At 31.7% G+C, this 23,427-nt stretch overlaps 2 protein-coding genes across 2 annotated transcripts; both read right to left on the bottom strand.

Annotated features, from left to right (window-relative positions):
- Nucleotides 1-579: 579 nt before the first annotated feature.
- On the bottom strand, nucleotides 580-5,669 carry LOC132284161 (serine carboxypeptidase-like 25). Its single transcript, XM_059786236.1, has 8 exons — nucleotides 5,245-5,669; nucleotides 3,827-4,030; nucleotides 3,293-3,468; nucleotides 2,905-3,186; nucleotides 2,507-2,637; nucleotides 2,256-2,351; nucleotides 2,044-2,149; nucleotides 580-1,749 (listed from the first exon to the last, which is right to left on the bottom strand). Exons 1-8 carry the CDS (start codon nucleotides 5,498-5,500, stop codon nucleotides 1,606-1,608), a joined length of 1,395 nt encoding a protein of 464 aa, XP_059642219.1. The 5' UTR covers nucleotides 5,501-5,669; the 3' UTR covers nucleotides 580-1,605.
- Nucleotides 5,670-17,902: 12,233 nt separating this feature from the next.
- LOC132285661 (protein CHLORORESPIRATORY REDUCTION 7, chloroplastic) lies at nucleotides 17,903-19,243 on the bottom strand. The gene is made up of 3 exons (XM_059787854.1): nucleotides 19,116-19,243; nucleotides 18,550-18,674; nucleotides 17,903-18,365 (listed from the first exon to the last, which is right to left on the bottom strand). Exons 1-3 carry the CDS (start codon nucleotides 19,198-19,200, stop codon nucleotides 18,093-18,095), a joined length of 483 nt encoding a protein of 160 aa, XP_059643837.1. The 5' UTR covers nucleotides 19,201-19,243; the 3' UTR covers nucleotides 17,903-18,092.
- Nucleotides 19,244-23,427: the final 4,184 nt, after the last annotated feature.

Genomic DNA, 23,427 nt, shown 5'->3' with positions numbered 1-23,427 from the left:
TTTCACAAAAATGACTTGTCATCAAAATTTTAGTAACATAATTTTCTAACTCTTCTTGCTCTATATGAATACAACCATTACAATTAGCTACTTATCATCTGATATGTTGAATTAGTGTGATTGTTTAGAATTTTAATTAAATCAACTGTACGTGAGATTCGAATATATGAGGTCTGAAGGAGATGAATAAGAAAAATAAATTTTAAATATGAAATACAAAAAATAGTTTTTATTTATATATATATATTGACTTTAGATTAATAGCATGTTATTTTTGTATTTTCATCGATGTGTTATTGTAGCTCTAATTCTATAACAAGATAGTAAGGGCGGTTACCATTTTGAATTTTGTAATTTCGTGTTTTTCATGATAGTTTTTAATGAATTACATAAATATAAGTGATCTGGAATTTTTTTTTCTTCTTTTCTTCATTTAATTTTCACAACATTTTTTTTTCTTTCTAATTGTTTGTTAAAAGTGAATAACACAAGTGCATGTAATCGATGTTGAATAAAGACAAGGCACCGCAATTTGTAAACTCTTATCGCATAATGAAATTTAATTTGTAAACATTAAAATAATCAAAATAGCTATCATTCCAAAATTAACCAAATAGACCACACCATTGTTTTCCTTACATCCCACCTCAAATTAATAGGAACATATTTGATATAATTAAGAATAAGAAAAGGAACTCCATTCCACATGTTCCTTCTTCTTCTATCAGATCAGAACTCTCTCACTAACAATTAACAATTGACTTTGCTTTTGACTTGGAATACAGAAGAACACTTCGTGTTTAAAAGGAGATATATTTATGGCATTCAAGACTTTGGAAGAGGCTCTCCTTTCAAAAATGATTTGAGAAGCTGAAGTGCTGCTCTTGGTTTGAAAAGTGGTACTTCATGACCTGCCCCTCACTGTTGCAAATGTTATCCCTTTGTATACCTCTGTCCACCCTCCCACCTTCACAAAGCCACATCAATATATTATGACCCACACACTATATATCATAATGGGTAGTTATGGTATAACGAGTTCAGATAAAATTAATATAAATTGATCAATGCTATTCATATATTAAACTTGAAAAAAGATAATAAGGGCGGTTACCATTTTAAATTTTGTAATTTCGTGTTTTTCATCATAGTTTTTAATGAATTACATAAATATAAGTGATCCGGAATTTTTTTTTTTCTTCTTTTCTTCATTTAATTTTCACAACATTTTTTTTTTCTTTCTAGTTGTTTGTTAAAAGTGAATAACACAAGTGCATGTAATCGATGTTGAATAAAGACAAGGCACCGCAATTTGTAAACTTTTATCGCATAATGAAATTTAATTTGTAAACATTAAAATAATCAAAATAGCTATCATTCCAAAATTAACCAAATAGACCACACCATTGTTTTCCTTACATCCCACCTCAAATTAATAGGAACATATTTGATATAATTAAGAATAAGAAAAGGAACTCCATTCCACATGTTCCTTCTTCTTCTATCAGATCAGAACTCTCTCACTAACAATTAACAATTGACTATGATTTTGACTTGGAATACAGAAGAACACTTCGTGTTCCAAAGGAGATATATTTATGGCATTCAAGACTTTGGAAGAGGCTCTCCTTTCAAAAATGATTTGAGAAGCTGAAGTGCTGCTCTTGGTTTGAAAAGTGGTACTTCATGACCTGCCCCTCTCACTGTTGCAAATGTTATCCCTTTGTATACCTCTGTCCACCCTCCCACCTTCACAAAACCACATCAATATATTATGACCCACACACGTGTATATATATCATGATCGGTAGTTGCGATATAACGAATTCAGATAAAATTAGTATAAATTGATTAATGTTATTCATACATTAAACTTGAAAAAAGGTCGCGTATCATCCGATACGTATCGGATGATACGCGACGTATCGGATGATACGCGATCTTTTTTCAAGTTTAATGATATATAAGTTCAAACAAAGGCGCACACAACTATAAATTACAAATTAGCAGATAATAAAGACTAGAACAGAGTGAGTTACTGACCTGTTTCTTAACATACCATGGGTACCATGGAATTTTGGTTGATAACTTCAGTTGTGCAAGGGAATACCTTGTGGCCGTAACTGGCACTACGGAGTCGACGTCACCGCTATAATCGGACAATTTTGAGAGGAAAAGCAAAGTACTCAAGTCATCTAAAATGAGTAAAAAATTTGGAAGAATTAACAAGTCTAGTGAACTGAAAAATTGCCAACCTGAAAACCCAAATTCTCAAACCAGCGTCTATCATTTCCCTATATATTGGAAGAACCGATACATCCGTGTCGTTCCAATTCCGATTTAAAATTTCACTGCATTGAAAAAAAAGAAAGAAACACACATTAACAAGCACATAATAGCCTGCACATTTTGAGATTTTTCTATATATAAAATTGTTATTTTTATTTTATAAAAAAATTGGGATAAAATAAACAATTGAAAAAAAGAATGAATTAAATTAGTTTACCTGCACGCAGTCCATTTATAAGGAATTTTTGTTATGTTGGCATGGAGGGCTCTCTGCACATCTGGCCTATTGTAGTAAACTTCAGCATATTTTTCCGTACAAGGATCATATCCAGATATCTGCCTAAATGTCTAAGAAAGGACCAAAAATACACGAACTCTTCTTAATGTTTGTATGAACTATAATGAAATATAACTATATATATAAATTTCTCTTAACATGTCACTTTTCTAAAGATGTTACTTCAAAATATTGAAAAAATATAAATGAAAATGTCAAAATATGATTCAGATAACTGAAAAAAAAAAGAAGTTGAATTTGTGACCCCCAAAACATGTAATAGTTGTTATTATTTGGTTAGATGATAGAGTAAAATATATATATATATATATATATACCTGGTGGGGTCTGTGAGGCAAATGCATGGTCTGGTGGGTGGCCCTGCTACCATCAGAATTGTTGCAAGGGGGTGCATATATGTTGTACTGATCAATGTTTCCGAATTCTTGATCCATGGCATAACTGTACATGGATTCACACTCGTTCGACTCCTTCTGCCTCCGGAAATCACACGTATTGATCAGTTGCCGGTAAGTCCGGTCGGAGATCATGGCATGGCTCCACCAATATGTCACTGTTCCCAGATTGTCATAGTAATTGTCTGTCACTGCATTCCCAACCTGCATTAATTGTTACATGTATCAATGTAACAGTATAAAGCAAAGAAAACAAGAAGTGATATACGGTATTATATATAATTAAGATAATATGAAATGCATGAATTACCATAAATCCTTTGAGATTTATTTGGTGCTTGGACTTGGTGTTGTAGCTCATTATTTCTCTAGCTAATTGTGGCACATAATGACCGGCGTAGCTCTCTCCGGTTATATAAACTTCCCGGTTTTTGTAACGTGGGAATCGATCCATCCATCGGATTAGGAACTGTAGTGAGTCCTCAGCTGAATCACAATTTCCCATTAGACATACACACTAGATTGAATAACAAAGTTCATGGTCCATACTAAAATTGTTTTGCACTTTAATCATATACAAATTTAGTTGATCTTGTTTTATATTTGACTAATTTGTTAACGTCAATCAAATGGTTAATTTTTTTCACAATCCATGAAAGACAAGGACAAGAGATCGATATAATTCAGTGCTTCTAATCACTTAAAAACATGGCCTACCAACTTGGACGTACCGTCCAATTTTTGATAGCTAGGCAGTAACAATCATTCATTAAATTCTTTCTGATAAGAACAAGATATAATTGCAATGACAATATTTATGCAACATGGAGGTGGTGGGCCCTACCGGTGCGACGATCGCCCGTGTCAAGGAGATCCGATGATCTGTTACTGTAAGAGAAGCCTACACCGGCCGGAGTTTCAAGGAAGAGTAGGTTAGCCAGAGTGTTCCATGAGAATTTGTTGAGGTATAAGCCAGAGGCTGTCTTGTTTATCCTGAATGGTCCTATTTCCTCAGATGCACCATATGCCACTGAAGAGCATCCTGGACCTGCTTACCAAAGAAACATCAACATTTAGCTAGTCATACCATCAGCCCTATTATGTAATGGGTCCCACTTAAGAATCCGTGTCTAATATCAGACGGCTGATATCACTCCCATCATCATGTGCTGTGACCCATTAATTACAACTCCACTATATGGTTCGATCAATTATAATAAATTATTAGACGGGGAGACTAAATAAAAGGAACACATTTAGTTAAGAAACTGATTTTAATTGGTTGGTTAAGACTATTTTATTCATTCAGATTTTATGGCATGGACAATTTTGCAAGAGAAAGAGTCAAAAGATGTGCTAAATATAGATTAAATAGAGTGTCTGCAAGTTTTTGCATAGTGCACCACGCATGCTGACAAGCTGGCTAACCGTACTTTACCAGAGCTGATATCAATAAATGACGACTGTTTTTGGTTGCTTTCAAGCATTCAATTTCTCTGGTTACTGCATGCAACAATATAATTGTGGAGAGAGAGAGTGTGTGTGTTTTCATGGACTCGTGGGCTTCAACTTCGTCGGTAGTTAGGTCATCATTCATTTCTGTCATTAGGAAAATTGGAGTGACTACGGACATGAGCAAACTGTACTCTTATAATTGGCAAAAAAAACCTTCACTAGACCAAGCATAACCAAAAGACAAAACAGGCCTATCTATATATATAGCTTCGAGCATGAATGGATGGAAAATAATTGTACTTTGACTAAATGGATATAGAAATGGATATAGTCAAAGTACAATAATTTCTCATCAATAAGGACTCTCTTTTGGGCAAATACAAAGATTAGAATAGCACAAATCAAAGAATTAGACCTTCATTTGCTCTATAGCCATATCATCTACTAACCACCAACATTTAACAACATAATATTAATCACCTACATTTATATGCAGTTAATTAAAAAGAACTTCAAGGATATGTGAGCAAAAAAGTAACAATTTTAATGATCACATGCACTTCTTTTGTTTTTGGACTGATCATGAAATGAGTACATACACATAAAATACAAAGCATCTTACTACCTAACAAGCAATGCAACAGTAAAATAAAAAAAAATAAAAAAAAAAATTGGTCGCTTCCAATGGACCATTCGTAGATTTGTATTAGCAAAACTTAAATTTGCTACTCCAATCCAAAGCCAACTGCACGTACATAATGTGTGTGTGTGTGTATATATATATATAGAGAGAGAGAGAGATTAGACCTCCATTAAGCCAGACAACCAAAGGTTTTGACAAGGGGTCATGAGCAGCCTCAGTGAGCCAGTAAAATAGGGCTCTTCCCGCCATTTCATTAACAGTGACGTAGCCGGAAAACTGCTGAAAGGAGACCTTGGGCTGTCCCGGAAGAGCCGAAATTCGGTCAGCTTCTTCTTCTATAACTTCATGTGAAGCACCCACTTGCACAAGAAGCAAAACAAAGACCATGGAAACAAACATCTTTCTTTTGGCCATGACCATGGACTTCTAGGACCAGAAGAAGAAGAAGCAGGATGAGCTTGCTTCCTAGTTTTTTGTGTTACACAAAGTATGTGTTAGTGTGTGTTTTTGAGAATGAAATAAATAGAGGAGAGAGAGAGAGAGAGAGAGAGAGAGTCTGATTAATATCATTACTCCAGCGTTACCCAAAAGACAAATGACATGGGCGGCCACATTTCCCTGATGAATTGGGGCAAATCTCATTGTGAAAAGACAGTATTGCCCCTGTAAAGTTGTTGCAGTTTCAAAAGGCCCATGAAAAAACCTCTTGATCGAAACCCTCCTCCTATTAGTTTCCTCTTTGTTTTTATTCGGACAAGAGACTTTGACTACCTTTCATCATTACGGCTTTATCCCATTTCCGTTTCTCTCACCTCTTTTTTGATGCTTCTTTTTCATCGCTTTGTTCTTTTCTGTGTTCTGCTTGGGTGACCTATTCTTTCAGTTTTTCTTCTCTATGATGCCAAAGAGCTTCTGTTTTTTTCCGTGTCAGTACATAATAAGGTAAAGTGAATTAAAAAAATATATATCTAACTACAAATTGCATTCATGAATTATCAATTTGCTGTAATTAAAGATAAAACTATCATAAAAGACTATTTTTTCATTCTCAATAAATTATTATTTTTTATTAAATTGTTTTTATTATTTTATCTCTTATCTAAATATTATTTATATCATTTACCTTAATTTTATTATTAGTATCAATTTATCATAAAAATAGAAAGAAAAATAAAATAGATTTGTAACTACTACTTTCCTAAAAATGATTAACTTATTATTAAAAATCTACTATATAATAAAATTTATTATACTCCGTTTAAACTTTTTTACAGTAAAAAAAAAAATCCTTCTTTTTCATATAATATATTAATGAAAAATTAAGAAATTAATTTAAATAAAAAATACCTTCTTTTTAATACAATATATTCATAAAAAAAATTAAGAAATTACTTAAATGGTTTTGAAATCTTATACTAAATATTAATGTTTAAACAATTAATTTGAATATTAAAGGTAAAATTATGCAAATTAATGAAGAATATGTTATCAAATTAGTATGAAATTTTTTTCATAATTTATTTCAAGAAAAATAGATTAAGTGCAATTCAATAAGTTATGGTAATTTAATGAAAATAATCTAGGCTCTAACTCTAAGCCGTTTTACAATAAAATGTGATACTTAGGGGGTTTATTATGCACAAAATATATTTCAATGGACTTATTTGCAAATTCAGACATAGTTCTAGAAGGTTTTTTTTGCATTTTACCCAATTCCAATATGAGATTATTATTTGCTTTGGCACTTGATTTTTTTCTTCTTTTGTTAAAATTATAATAACAATATTATCACAAATTTTTTAAAAGTTCAAGCAAATGTTCACATACTAACAATGTTGTTCCTAGCATAGAACCTAACTCCTCGTTAAAAAGATACCAACTGATAATAGTTAGCGTAAGTGCAAAAAAATAAAAAATAAAAAAAAATAAATAAAAAATAAATAAAAATTCTTATTATATACAAAATGTTTATATTTTTTAAATTGAGCAAATAAGGACATTTTGTCGTTTGAAGACTAAAATATTTAAAATATTCTTAAGACAAAATAAAAATAAAAAACACTGATTATTAAGGTACTTTAGAAATTTTTTTTTTTTTTTTTAAATGATTAAAATTAACAGTCAAAATGCAATTTACACATATTTTCAAATTTTAGAAATTTATATGTACATACTTGTACTGTAAGATGTTTTTTTTTGCATATTTTTTATATAGCACATTTTTTTTTTTTTTTTTGGCAGTTTACCCTAATAACTAATATCACAAGTAGGCAACTAAAATGTATAAAAATTGTTTTTAAACTAATCGGCTCACTCAATTGTACTGTTATTCACTTGGAGCAAGGGTGGTGCTGGAAATTAGACTAGCTAGACCGCGAAAACTTAATTTTAGTACCAGTTGAACTAGGCATTTTTCTTTTTTCTTTTTTTTTTTTTTTGACAATGGCACTTGATTATTATTATTATTATTTTAATACTATTGGCACTTGATTTTACACTACGTAAATGAGGTGATTTTTCCAACATTAGGTTTTAGTGTCAAAGTACAGTTCCAATCTTTTCTATGGTTTGCAATTTAATAAGTGTCAAGTGGATAATATACATATGTTATACTTTATCTATGGTATTATTTAATTTGATAGCCTTGCTCATATATAGGTATGTTTGGAAATTTTATTTTATTATTATTATTTTTTTAAGATTAAGCAAACACATTTATGTTTTCATTGAGACTTTAACTCGATTTGTCATTTGAGATGGTAGGTTAGGACCAGCTAAGTTATTGTCCACTTGGCAGGTATGTTTGGGATTCCTATTCAAATTCTTAGCCGGATTCAACCACACCCTATATATTAATTTCCTGTTGTTAAAAAATAAATCATTAATTGGGTTTTTTTCTTTCTAAAATAGATTGTAATTAATTAAAAAGTTGGAAGTAAAAAAGAATGACGCTAAAGTTTTCTTTATGCGCACGCGAGGGTGGGTGTCATTGACTTGTAAAAATTGGATGGTGTGGGGCCTTGGTGATAATGGCCATGATGTCACCACCTTATACTTTCTTCATTACTTTTATTCTTAATTTACTAAATTAAGCATTTTTGTTGAATTTTAGATCCTCTCTCTCTCTCTCTCTCTCTCTCTCCCCCCCCCCCCCCCTAATTTCCATGCTTTATTTGAAAATTCTTCCATTTTGTCTTAATTTTTAAAGTAAATTATATATTTTTCTTAATTGTCTTAAAAATAATTTTTATTTTTCAGGTAAAATATAAATTTTTATTTTTATTTTTATTTTTCGGTGTTTGACAAGTGTCTATGTTGAGATTGAGGTCAGAAGTACTAACTTACTGAAAATTAATAAGTAAGTTATATTTATTAGAAAATTTTAATATTCTTTTTTTCGTAAATATTTTACAAAAATTAAATACCAAAAAATAAAAATTATTTTACCCCCAAACAAACGAAAATGTTAATCCATTTTAAAAGTTGAATACACGTGATTATATGATAAATTAGAGTGTACTGTATAGATTTCAAATTGTCTAACTGTCAGTCTTTCATAGACTTGAATTACCAATTTACCATCAACTTTCATATTTGGTCTTACCGGATCTAATGTGAATTGAAGCCCCATAACCAATATACTAAGGTAGAACAGTTTATGAATGTGACGCGGTGGACTTGATCTTACAGTAGCTAAAAATAAAAAAACAAATTATGATATCATATCTTCATATCCGTATTATTTTTAAAAATTAGAACGCGGGGGAGGTGATATTTCTTGCCTCCCACAAACTAAATAAAATCGACGTGTAATAATAAGTACGCTGTGTGGGTGTTTTTTACACCGTTTTTGTTTTTGTTTTGCTAGATTTGTTTCTGTTTGACTTGTTTCCGACCAGACTGGGTAGATCTATTGTTCTTCTTCTATCTATGTCGGCTTTTGTTGTCCTCGACTTGTGCGGAGTTTGGGTGTTTTTTTTTACTTGTCGAAGGTGCCTTATGGATATTGTTTTAGAACTATTATATTGATAATGGTCTGACCTTTGTGTATTGATAATCGTCTTATTTGGTGATTTTCGTTATTTTTCTTAGCAAATTTAAAATCAGGTCTTCAATTTTCTTTATTCTTTTTTTTTTTTGCTTCAGGTTTTGTTTGTCTTTCTATAACTAACCTTTGTTGCATCTGTGGTGTCCTTTGTGAATGTGTTGGTAGTTGTGGTATGTTTGTTTTCTCTTTGCCAGGTAAAAAAAATAATAATAATAAAATCGTGAAAGACAATATATTTGTCGTCTTGTGCAAATCCCATTATTGGCATTTGTCAATTAACATGTGCAACAAAATCATTTCTAGAAGTGAAGCTTCCCAATAATCTATATATGTCCCGCGCGCTTTTTCCTTCATATAATGATGATCATCATCATATCTACTCGAGGGAAGACCCTACTCAATTTTTTATTGGTCTGAATTTGTTTCTTTTTTTAAAAAAAAAAAAAAAAAATTTGTTGTCAAAGCATAATTTTCTTCCACATAAACGATATATAATTTTTTTTTTTATATATATTAAATTTGTTGTCAAAAGCATAATTTTCTTTCACATAAACGATGTATAAGATATATAGACGTGGATTTTGATTTTCAATTATTTCTCTCTCTAGATGTTTTAATTTAAACTTATATATACCAGTTAAAAAATATCATATCATTTTTTTGAAATTGAGTTGTGCCTACAAACATAATATAGTGAAATTACAGAAGAATAATGTCATTTTGTGTGAAAAATTTTGTAATGTTCTTATATTATATTGCAAATATTTGTTTGTGATCGGGCCACTTTACCTATTCTGCCTATTCTAGTGGGTTCACTTGAACGCTCACCAATGGTAAAGGTCCGGTGCTTCGTGGTCAAAATTAAAAATTTAAATTATGAAGTGAGACTAACATCCGATTCATATATATTATTTTACTTTCCCTTTAAAATAAAATACGGGACGAAACACCTCTTATAACAAGATACCACTAAATTATAAGGCCTTTGAAAAACAAATTATAGTACGACATATTTCTTGAAGTACACTAAAAATTACTCAAAAAAAAAAATCTAAATTAGAAAGACATTCTCGTTTATTCATATCAAACTATTCCCAAATTCCCAATAGTTATAACAATTTTATATTAGTAAGTTCTTAATTTTTTTCCTAGTCCTTTCAGTATTTTTGTTATTTTTTATTTTCAAGATCATATTGGACTTCTTAATGTCAAGATGTGAATCAAATAATAAAATATATATCAAGGAGGATTAATCACACAAGTAAATACTTCTCTTGCCACAAAAGGTGAAAAAAAAATTTTAAAAATTAAAAGTGAAAGGAAAATCAAAAGTGGCATAGTAACTGATGTTCAAAAGAAAATCATAGATTTGGAGGCAAAGACGAATCTATGTATAAGTCAGTGGGAGTAATTGTTGTTACTCAATTTTTTTTACTTTTAGTAATGTATCTTATTATTTTATTTGTTTTGATATATATATTTATAAAATTACACAATCACCTTCACTAAAATTATTAAAAAATTATACTATAATTCCCTCTCACATAATTTTTTTAGTTCCGTCCCTGCTTGGAGGATTTATTTATTCAATTTTTTTATATAAATCATTTATAGATGTAATCATGTAGTCATAAACTTAGTTGAAAGGGAGGAGTAGCATAGAGTAGCAGGGGAAAATTTTTCTGGGACACCTGTCTACGTAATCCCTCCGACCACAAAGCTTTATATTTTTCTTGATAATAAAAAAATATAATTAATTACTACTGTATTAACTAGGATATAATATTCTAAGTACGCTGGAGTAGCCAACACTTTCTCTGGTAGTAGATAGCAAAACTACTTCCGCTGAAACTGAAGAGGGACCTCCATGTGGTCAACGCTCTCTCTCTACCCTCCTCTTTCTCTCTCTCTGTATATACTATATATATATATATATATATATAAAGCTGCTCAAACCTTGAAATGCTCACCATACATAATTAATTACAGTGGGTTTAGATAGCACAATCTTTGTGTACCACTTTGGGCACTCCATGATGTTAGAAAGAGAATCAACCAAACAAGTCCTTATGAATCTAGAGGTGCTCATGAAACAGTAAGGTGGAATATGGAAGATTGAAATGCGACAAGATAGGAGTTAAGCAGATGTGATCCGTTTGACTGGCTATCCATTTAATGGGGCATAGTCCTTTCAATTCCATATCTATATATATCATTTAAGTTGATAGCATTCAAGTTGCTTCGATCATCACTTTCTCTCACTACCCGCATTTTTATGATGATGATGATGACGATGATATCTAGCTTGTTTCCTACGTTTAGTAACTCAAAAAAGTTCTCATCAGCCCTGGTACAGTAGTCTGAATGCATCAGGTCCATCTCAGAACCACATCTTCCTATTTCAGGTCTCTTAATTAATGTCATAAATCAAATCAAATACAAAATAACACACACACACACACATATATATATATACACTCCGTATTTAATATTGCAAAAGCAATTCTACTAAGCGCACGAGTAATTGGTGCCAATCAATGAGATGACCATTTGTGTCTCAACCATGAAATTGTATCAGCCACATCATTGTACTTGGCTAGGGTCTTTAGGTGGATGGATCCACATAAGAGGCTAATTAAGTTGAAATATTTGATTACATGACTTATAAGTTTTTGTTCATTTAATTTGATTTGTTTACTTCAAGTTTTCAATAATGGAAAATCTTTTTAAGAGCGTTTAAGAAAGAATAAGAATGCCAAATAGTTCAGAGTTTTATTCAATTATTATATTTGATTTGATGCAATAAGAGTTGTGGTATTTGAGCAAAAAAGTTAGCCACAATTATTTGACAGAATACATTTAATTAGAATACATTTAATTGGTCACTGTTGTTATCAGTTAATTATATTTATTTAAATTAGTAAAATTAATTTAATTCAGTGAATTATTATTTAGTTAAACGTACCATGTCATATTTTAAGAGCATTAAAACTATTTTTTATAGCTCTCTTTCAAAACTTCGAATTTTGAAGAGGCCAAATACTTACTTTGTTTACTCTTTTGAAAATAATTTTTAAAAATTCATAAAATCGAAAACTATTTTTAAATAAGTATAAAATACAATTAAAAATATTTTTCAATTGAGTTTTCAAAAAATTTAATCACACATTTTTTTTGTACAATTTTATATATTTTAATTTTTTAAAAAATAAAAAACTGAACCAAATATACTCAATTTTTTTTATAAAGTAATACTATTAATAGAGTTCTTCTCGATTTAGTTACTAAATTAAAAGATTAATTAAATAATTTATTTAATTTTTAATTTAGTAATTAAATACAAAGAAGTGATGTTGTTGTCGTGGACTAAAGAGTATATGTTAATCAATGCATCCCCACGTGTATGATTAGAAAAGGGGTCGATCAGCTGGTCGTGACCTCTTAGATTATATAATGGAAATATATGTATAGATATATATATATAGACACGTCTGCATCCAGTGACATGATGTGGTTTTGGCCATGGGAGAGGGAGAGGGTGGGTAGTAATCCTTTAAGTCAGCAAAAAAGGCTACTTAAGCTTCTAGTCCAAGTAGAATGGGGTCCCTCGTTGCCTTGGAAATATCTCCCAGAATCCATGGATTACGGACTCTCTCTCTTTGACCACCATCATCATTATTGTTAAGTCCACTGTGGCTTGGCTCTGCTATATCATATATATATATATATATTCATATTATATATTGTATTATTGTGTACGTGAATAGATTTTGCATTAATATAATTTCTCTGTGCGCGATTGTGTCATTTTTTGTTTTATTCTAAATTAAATATGTTTATTGCAAGAGTTTTTCTTTTAAGTAATTTTTATTACATAAAAATGATATAGAGTAGCGGGCATTCACAATTAAAAAAAGGAGCGTCAATTCCATTTCCACTGTGATTTTTATACTACTATAAAGTTCAAGATATATATATATATATAAAGGAAAAGTGTAAAAGATATTCTGAACTATTACCCTTTTATAAACAACCATCTTGAATTATAAATTACCTCTCTGAAATATTAATTTGTTACAATTAAGAATAAACTTATTACAAAAGATTATTTTACCTTTTATCATTATATTTATCATTTTTTATTAAATTATTTTTGTCATCTTTTTTCTTATCTAAATATTAATTATACTATTTATCTTAATTTTATTATTATAATTTATCAAAAATTTAAAAAATAAATAAATAGATTTGGATCTCCCATTTTCTAAAATGATTAACTTATTATTAAAACTTTACTATTTATAATAAAACTTATTATACTCACTATAAATACCATAAAAATTACCTTCATTTTATACAATATATTCATGAAAAATTAATAAATTCTCTAAATAAAAAATACCTTACTTTTTATGCAATATATTCATGAAAAATTAAGAAATTACTTAAATTTTTTTAAAATTTTCTACTTAAGATTTTTATTTAAAAATTAATTTAAAAAATTAAGGGTAAATTTATGCAAATTTAATGGAGAAGATGTCATCAAATTAGTATAATTTTTTTCACAATTTATTTCAATAAGAAAAATAGATTAAGTGCAATTTAATAATAAAGGGCATTATGGCCATTTAATAAAATATAGTGAAGACATTGAGAGTATTTTGCAACTAAATATGGTAGTTCATGAAGTTTTATGCACAAAATATGCTTCAAGGGAATTTATTTACAAATTCCAACATAATTCAGGATTTTTTTTGCACTTTACCATATATATAATTACTTCATGCATATTTATATAACCTATGACTCTGAATAATTCAATAAGAACCATTGTATATATTATCAAGATTTATATTTAATTTAATAAAATTCAATTTAATTGTAACAATATTCATAAGTAACTTCTAAAAGTTTTGTGTTTAATTTAAAAAATTTTATTTCTTTTTTTGTAACCTTAAGAAAATTCAATTAAGTTGTAATAATATTAATAAATACTCCATAACTTTTAAATCTTGATATGATGATCTTGATAATATTCATAATAATTTTTAGTTTTCGTAACTGAAGATTAGTTATTAAAAAAAAAACTAAACACAAATCGAAATTCATAACCCCTTCTGCATCATATCCTTGTACATCATATCCTTGTAGTACGTTTGGCCGGGAATGGGGAGCTAAATAATGATTTTTATTTCTTAAGGATATGATGTAGAAGGGGTTATGGATTATACAGTTTGAATCGTTGAAATACCATATGGATAGGTTTGACAATTTCTTTTATTTGAGATACCATCGACGAGTTCATTTTGATTTGAAAAAATTTATATCAACCACTCATTTAACCTTCTAATAGTCATTTAAATGATCTCCATGATTCTCCGCAACGTGTCGTGACAATTTTTTGAAAGAAAAGACAACATGTTAGATGAACTCTAGATATAAGGAATCTGGTAATCATGATAGTATTTATTTGTTAAGGATATGATGTAAAACGGGTTGTCGATGATTATATAATCTGAATTGTTGAAAGATTATATGAACAGACTGATACATCTTTTCAAAATGGAACAATCTATTTTGATTTGAAAAAATGTATCAACTACCCGTTTAACCTTTTGATAGTCCAAACGATCTCCATGATTCTCCGCAAAGATGTTATACATCGGGCTATCAAAATTTTGAAAGAAAAGACGACCTGGTTGATGAACTCTAGCCAGATATAACGAATCTGGCACATATATATCAGAGGCCATTGATCTCTACTTTGTCTTGGAAAGGGACAGTCTGTCTAACTTCCATGGCCCTAGTGTAGAATCCAAAACCACCAGTGACAAATTGATGGTCCCATAAGTGTCTTAGCTAGTTGTTTGATGGAGCCTTCAAATTCCTTGTATCTCACCAAAATGAGCACGTATTTCAATTATAATTATGGAAGTGACTCGTATTTCATAATTGTTAATTTTTTTCCAAGGATTTGATTTCAAAATCTTGGTGGTCTCTTGATTCCAAATATATGTACAATTGTACCACCATGAATTTGTTCCATAGTCTTTTCGGTATGAATAAGACTATAACAGCCGTGGTACAATTTTATTTATTTATTTTTAAGTACCATGATGTTGGTTTGTTAGTAGGGATGGCAAAAATTCGTACCTCGATGGACCCACTAGATCTTCTTTGGAAAGATTTTACGGAATCGATTATATAAATAAGGACAATAATATGAGTTGTTTTAAAAAACTAGACGGATTTTGGGACTGTTTCGGGAGAGGGTTGCCCCTCCCCGTTTTGTCTCAAATATATAATAAATTTATTAAATTATTCTTACATATTATGATATATTACTAAAATAGGTTAAATATATATAGAGAGGATGAAATTCTAACTTTCATTTCGTTTCATATCTTTAAGTCTTGTGAAAAAAGGAAAACTGCTAGTACGAATGATAAATATCGCCAACTCGGCGGGACTTGGCCTGTTTGGGGTGATTTTGAAAAACCGATTATGTAAATAGAGATGGGAATGAGGGCTGCTTTGAAAAATCCGATGGATTTTGGAATGGTTCTGGGGTGAAAAAATTAAATAGAGATGGGAATGAGATTCCTGTCCCAAATTGCCCCATTACCATCACTATATGTTATCGGGCCTCTACAATATTCTGAGTCTCCCAATAAAGGGCGGATCCAAAAATTGTTAATGGAGTGGGTTATACCAAAAAAATATATGGACTCAAGCCCTCCATAGCCCACCTTATATCAGTCCCTGTTTTCAATGGTTGGATTATCTATTGAGTAAATTCTACCACCATATTGAAGGATTGGAACACTCACAAGTACGATATCTCTAAAATTTTAAAATTTTCTATCTTATTTTATCACCAAATTTAGAAGTCTCGTCTCATATCCATTAAATAATTAGTTAAAAAATTCCTCGAGGTTGCTTGTACTTTCCAAATACAATTAATATACATATGCATCGACAAGGTGCGCAACACAAAACTATATCATGTAAAGAAGAATTATTTTCAAGGTGGAATGGTATCGAGGAATAAATCTAAGAATTGTATTTTCTAGTTATAGCCTCATCCACTTCCATGTTTACGGGCATGAAAATGGGGTCCAAGTCAATCAACTACAGTATATAAATAGTATACGAGAATCCTAAGGTTTATCATTTTAGTAAAATACAAGCACGTGTGCACTAGTATATATGAGATGAATGATGTCCTCTTGTTGGAGATCAACTTCGATTACCACAGAGGGTCAGACTGGTTGGCATTTCTTTAAATTAGTAATTTTTTTTTTTTATTTAAAATTTTAAACAAGCTGCTTTGCTTTGGAAATATATCTAGATCCATGGATTACTGGGGTCATTTTCACCATGTAATGTTAATATATGATTAAGGTGGGTGTGGAGTGGTTGTACTCATTGTCAATGTGACAATCCCACTACTTCTGGTTCTGGGTTAAGGAATGGACCATACGAGGGCCACTGTACCTTGTATTACAATTTTCATCATTTTTAGGGAGGTTTTTTTTGGTAATTGCATGATGTATGCAAAATAGGAGATAACATGTATCCTATAGTAAATTATGACAGGGCCGATTACCACCATCCTCTTAAAAAAAAAAAAAAACGTTATTAAATTTTCTTTTATAGGTACTTTAATAATTAGGGCATAATTCTAATGACACTTTTTCTTTTTTCTTTTTCATATTCAATTGACACTTGATAGGTTGCATTTAGCAAGTAGGACCTTTTGATTTAAATATAGTTTAATTACTACTTGTGTTGCCTTCAGTACTTGTCACATTATCTCTTTTACAACTTTCGTCCCCAAAAGGTTGGAAGCTCATTGTCATAGCAACATAGCAGAGCACTTCTGATGAGATGTCTTACGTATATTTTGGGTTCCCATTCTGGCCATCACCAATTTGCTCGGCTCTCTTTTGAGAAGACTATTTAGTGTCTTTATTGTTTGCATCCTATTTATTTAAGGCATGTTAGGCGTTTTATTTTAATTCAAAACAAAATAAGTGTTTTATTATAAAGTGTTTTAAATATTAATTTAAAACATGTTCGGTAACGATTATTTGTTGCAAGATTTTTAAAAATAAAAATATAAAAATATATTTGAATCAAAATATTGCAAGTTTGAAAAATATAATGGTTAGTTTAAAAAAAAAATTATTGTTTATCGCTACAATGCTGAAACATACAAAAACACCAAATTGTTGTTTTGATTTTTGACCACTATTCAAGAACAGTTTTTATTAAACATGTTTTTTTCATCAATAGTATCCTATTATAACAAAAAGCTTACCAAATAGGCCCAATTATGGGATAATGAACCAGAAGACTCATTTTGAGAATCGATAGCACCGAGACCTCCAGGTTGAAAATCGAAGGTCGTGCAACGACGCTTCTCTCGTAGTTCATCTAGATCTAGGTTGCTCACCGGGATAGTGTAGCCTGAAATCCTTATTTAACTGCTATAATTCAGTTGGTTAATCCATGATTTAAGATTTTTTTTGGGTTGGGCTAGCTTTAGTCTTGTTTGGGGTTGCTCTCTTGCGCTTGTGTTGCCAGATCTCTGGCTTGTTCGGCCAAAGGCCCAACTTGTAATAATTTCTCTTGCCATTAGTTAGGTAAAAAGTCCACAGTTCACAAACATCTGTCCCATTAAGTTCTGCTTTGGCCATGTCCCTGTTTTGTTTGACCTTTTGAAAACCTTAATAATTTAGGAACATTTCATAAACCAGAACATGGCAAACTTTATAATCTACAAGTCCTGAAATTATCTTTATGCAAATCAATAAAGATATACAATCCATTAACTAAACACGGCCAAGATGCATTTTACACTGATACAAACTCATGATGTTTCATGTCATCTTAAAAGCACGGAAATTAAGAAAATACGTGTGACATCTATTGGGGGACTAAAACTCAAATCATTGTTTCTCACTCCATACGAACTTCATACCATTGGATTGAACCAACATCTCCATCTATTTCAAGTTCACAGACAGACTTTACTAGGTATGTTACAGCAACATCAATGGTTTCAAACCTTGCAAGGTCCGGGGGCAGGGTCTTTCCGGGCCAATTTTCGAGCCAACCTTTCAACCTGCCTCTCAATTCTTCCTCGGAGACAAACTCCTCATTCTGTCCCGGTTCCAATAGCACATATGTGTCTGTCTGCGTATTTGCCCTTCTCCTCCTTATCGCAAAAACCTGACCGAGAATAATCAATGATCGAAAAGGAATAAGGTAGGAATTCACAACTAAACAATGTATGTCAAAAGAAGTAAAAATAGGATCGAAATCTGGTTGCTAATAAAAGCAATGTCACTGAGACATCATATGACACAACAAAATTCGGAAATGGTGTTTCAACCAGGAAGAACACAACATTCACCTTTACTGTTTCTCTGTGCTGGCTTGCTATATTGGGCACTTTGAGATAATGTGGAGCACTAAAATTCTTCGTTATCGACCATGGATGAATTGGAGTTTGATTATGGTGGCTTGATGCTATTTTGCCTGCAAAAATTGTAAGTAATGACGCTTTTCAGTATTTTACACTAGCATCTAAATACAGTATATTATAATCCACACTATATATCATTGATGTCGCTTTCTTTCTAGCTTTGATACCTTCAAAACTCCATTAATGTCCTATGTTTATTCCATTTTTTTTTCCCTATGAATTTAAGAACATATAATTAAGGTTTCAATACAACCCTGTAAATCTCTTTTTGGGGCATTCATGAATTTATTTCACTTTATGAACGTATGTTGTATTTTTCGCCAACAGACGACTAAGCTTGACAAAATCTAGAACTTAACTGTAGTTGTTTGATGATATTCATGTTCGTTTCCAAAGATTCAAACAAGTAATACGATGAAGAGTTCAGAAAATATAATTAATAAGAGTAGCCAAGTGGTTATTCTGTAAATTAAGGAAATAATGATAGGGCTTACAGATGAAACTTTGAATTCTATTTCTGAATATGTGCGTTCCCATTGCTCCCTCCATCAGTATCTTATTGGAGGCGGCTTTCAGCATTTTTTTTCTGTAATTGGAGCTTTGATATGAAACATTTACCAATGTTGGCGATAACAGATAATATAATGGAACTGAGCCTCTTACTTCATTCATTTCTTGCCCTCACTTCTTCATCTTATTTTCAAAAATACCCTCAGATTCCATGGTTATTTTTTATTCCTTATTTGTTTAGTAACATTTTCTAGTGCTACAACATAGATACATGCCTATTTGGTAAGTAGTATAACTCTTCGAGTCAAAAAAAATATTTAAAAATAAAAATAAAAACAAAATAGATATGCCTTTTGGGGAGAGACAAAAGAAGACAATGAACAAGATAAAAAAAAAAAAAAAAGACTTTAAAGAAAAAAAAAAATAGAGTTTGATTGATGATCAAATAAATTTGAAGAAGCAAGAGAGATGATAATAATTATAAAAAAAGAGAGTTAAAAGATAGAATTTTAAAAGATAATTTAGGAGTGCATTTTGTAAAAAATTTAAAATTACTTCCAAAAAAGGAAAAAAAAAAAAAAAAAAATGAAATTGAACAACCACATGGACTGTGGGTGGCCCACATTGTATGTGAAACCATTCAAAACATCAAATTAGAGTATTGCACTTCATTTTTCTACAATAATAGGAGTAATATTTTACTTTGAGAGCATAACATTAATTTTTTTAAAAGACTTAGCACATTTTAATTTATGGTTTCCCGAAAACTCCCTAGGCCATCATCCACTAGGTCACGTGTGTTAGTTTGTACAACAGGGGACTTGGTAAAGTGGGTGAGTATTATTTTTAATTGTCTAAATTTTTTTTTAGGATTTATAAAAAAAACAAATTTTTTAAATTTAGACAATACTATTTAGAATGAAAATTCAAAACTTCATCTCAATCAGTTAAATAAATAAGTAAAGTCGGCCTTTGTAACAAAATTCTCACACGAATGACTTGTCTTCCCGCGTCAGGAAGAGCGTTAGTTATAAGAATGGCGCCAACTGGTGAGGGGGGTGAAAATAACTGCAGCCATCCTGGGTTCGTTGTAGGAGAACTTATTAGCAACCACGAAACAGTCGCTGACCCCATTTTTAGCAAATTTTCTCTCAGATGAAACCCTAACACCCCACTTCTCTCTCTCTCTCTTCCAGTGCCCTAATTTTCCCTTTTTTTTTTTTCTTCTGTCGACTAATACATATATCTTCCTGTCTTTAAATTCCCCTGTTCTTCATTTTCAAAGCCATTTATGGTAAATCTGAGACTGCTCATCATCAACAACCTCTTGGGGACGTCAATGGTTTTCTTGAAAATTCGAGTGAGTTCAATTTCTTGAAACTTTTATATATAATTGTGATGATCCTCTTTATTTATTTATTTATTTTTTTCCCGGAAGTTGATGATCTTCTTTAGTTATCGAGACTGAATGCACAAAATTCACTTGCTGGAAACTAAAATGTATCCTACTGCAAATTGGATGATGTATATGCACACACAGTTATATATATATATATATATATATATATATATATATATATATATATATCCGCTATAAACTGCAAATTTTGTACGAAAAGGCCAAAAAAACAGAAAAGAAGCCCTAAATCAGTTGTGTGAAATTGCGTGGAATGGTTAATAAGCCAGAAAAAAAAAAAAAAAAAAAAAAAAGCGACCTTGTCCTTGTGAATCAATTAAGTTAGATTTAGTAAGCTATATGGAGCTTTATATTTTAATTAATATCAACCTAGAACCATCAAACCGTTACACTATGGTCCCTGTTGCACAACACGACCTCATCAATGTGTCATCTCATCAAGTGTGTTGCTTCTGTTGGATATTTTTCCATAGTTCAATTGAATCACTTTGTTGTAACAATGTATTAAAAGCAAGAATTAGATAAATGGATTACTGCTATTTGATCCTTAAAAATTTGGGGCTTTGTCAAATTGACCTGCCTCCCACATGTGTCTGAAGTTTTAATTTTTCATCTCATTTTAAACCTTTTCCATGCCGTAACCTATGGCTCCCTTTGATTTTCGCAAAGCAATGGAAAAGAAAAAGAAAAGTGTAAAGAACACTATGTCGTAGAAATTACTGGAGTGTAATAGTACTTTTTTTGTTGTAATTGTGCAAGGGTTAACAAACACTATGTTGTAGAAATTATGCATTTGATAAACTGATTATATTACATGTTTTACTCATATAAGGTCAATTACTTGTGGTTAGTGATTTTTTTTTTTTTTTTTTTTGAGGGGCTCTAACCAATGGGCCATGTACACAGGAGTAGTAGTAGTAAGGATTGAAGGATGCATGCCAAGTCAACTTGTGAGGCGGGTGATCCACATATTGAAATGAAATCGGATGGTGAAAAGATCGTTCTTGTTACTTCCGTTACCAAATCTGACCGGGATAATACTAGCTTATCGAAACCCACAACATCACCAGAACTTTCTCCTCAGACACCTGAGTGGAGCATGGTAAGTGTGTCACCAAGATCGCCAACTAGACTAGGACCACTATTATCACCAGGAGTTTCTTCTTCTGCTCAGGATCCTGATTGGAACATGTTAAGTGCATCACCAAGGCAATCCCCTCCTATCCAAATGATGGGTCAACCTACAGGTTATGATCCAAATAGGATTCCATCGTCTATCTTTGGTCGTAAACCGACCTCTGCTATGGAATGGAGTGTTGCTTCAAATGACTCGTTGTTTAGTCTTCAAATGGGGAATAACAGTTTCCCAAGAGATCATGCTAATTTGGTGGGTGCATCCGAACAAGTGACTAACAATGATGAGTCAAACAACTCTTCATCCAGCCATCATCCTGTTACAAAGTCCAAGTCCAAGTCCAAGTCCAAGTCCAATGGGCTGAACAACTTTCTGTCCAGCCTCCCCACTGTATTTGAATCATCAGCAGACAATGACAGACAGTGTGCTGATACAGGAGAGGAAACTCAAGTAAAAGAAGTGGCAGAGGAAACCCCAAAGAGTGTTTCAAAAGGCACTGCAGAAGATCAAGGCAAGAAAAAGGTGCCACCTGCTGACAGACCTCATACTTCTGCTAGCACTTCTGGCCATTCTTCTGAAAGTGGTAATAGCGGCGGGTCTTTTGCATTTCCAATGTAAGCTGTTGCTTTCCTACACATCAAGGTAGAAGCATTTGTATGCCTATCTCCTTTAAATGCATGAATGAATATTTGAGTACTTGTATGAGTACTTGTATGAAAAAAATTATTTAAGTACTTGTATGAGTAGTGGAGCCAAAATTTTCTTAAGAGGATTTGGGAGAGGGGGTTGGTCATCATTGACATATATGTAGCTCCACCCTGCAGGAATCCTGTTTTTGTAAGCATGTCGAGGTGGTGGTCTTGCTAATACTAAGATGTCATACACATAATGATAGATGCTTCTTGATTGTGTGATTGATGCATACGTGTAATACTTGTTGGCAATGTGTGCTAGATATTATGCTACTTAATTTCCTTTTGTTTCTTGAACATTTTTCTACCATACATTCCTAAACTGCTGCTTGAAAGTTAGGTGAGCATTCTCAACCATTCGAGGAGCTTGTTGTGGAGATAGGTCTCCCTTTCATGAACTCCTCAGGTTCAAACCAGGGTTTGAAACCAAACTTTTCCTTGGGAGGATAGATGGAGTGATTAAGGTGAGATCCAATGTAGATCCAACATTCGATTAACTCATGAGATCCGGGCGGTCCAGAGGCAACCACCACAGGCCCTCTTCTTGAGAATCCATACATTCCGGGAACGACAGCCATTCAATGGGATTCAAACTAGGAGAGTAAGCACGCTAGCTTGCTTCATTATATTCTATATACAGAGAGAGTCTACAAAACTCCATAGTTGCTTCCCCTCTTTGCCTCCATGCCAAGAGATCCATAATGGATGGAAGTCGAAACATGTACAAATACAACCATGTAGAGTGTGGGGAGCCATGTCCGTCTATTGAAGAAAGAGATTGTTGAGCTTATATATCCAAGCTAAAGTTTTAAACCTTAACTTTTTTAGTATAATAATAATAATAATAATAAACTAAAGAGTCCAGTGATTGCAAGAATTGAGGTCCTCTATTGAATTGAAAGCATTGGGAAAGACAGGTTGGGAAATGGCTGGATTAGCAGGAGGAAGAGCGGCCCAACCCCGAAACAAAGGTGTTCGTACATAAAGTTGCGAGGATGGTTATGTCCTTTACTTGATAGGGCTCTTTCTGATCAAATGTAGCCAAACTAGTG

The sequence above is a fragment of the Cornus florida genome, unplaced genomic scaffold (genome assembly GCF_030987335.1).
Source record: "Cornus florida cultivar Cherokee Brave unplaced genomic scaffold, ASM3098733v1 CherokeeBrave_3.0.0_Hap2_Chr11, whole genome shotgun sequence".
Lineage (NCBI taxonomy): Eukaryota > Viridiplantae > Streptophyta > Magnoliopsida > Cornales > Cornaceae > Cornus > Cornus florida.
The sequence above is the reverse complement of the archived record's forward strand: the minus strand, read 5'-3'. Positions and strand labels throughout refer to the sequence as shown.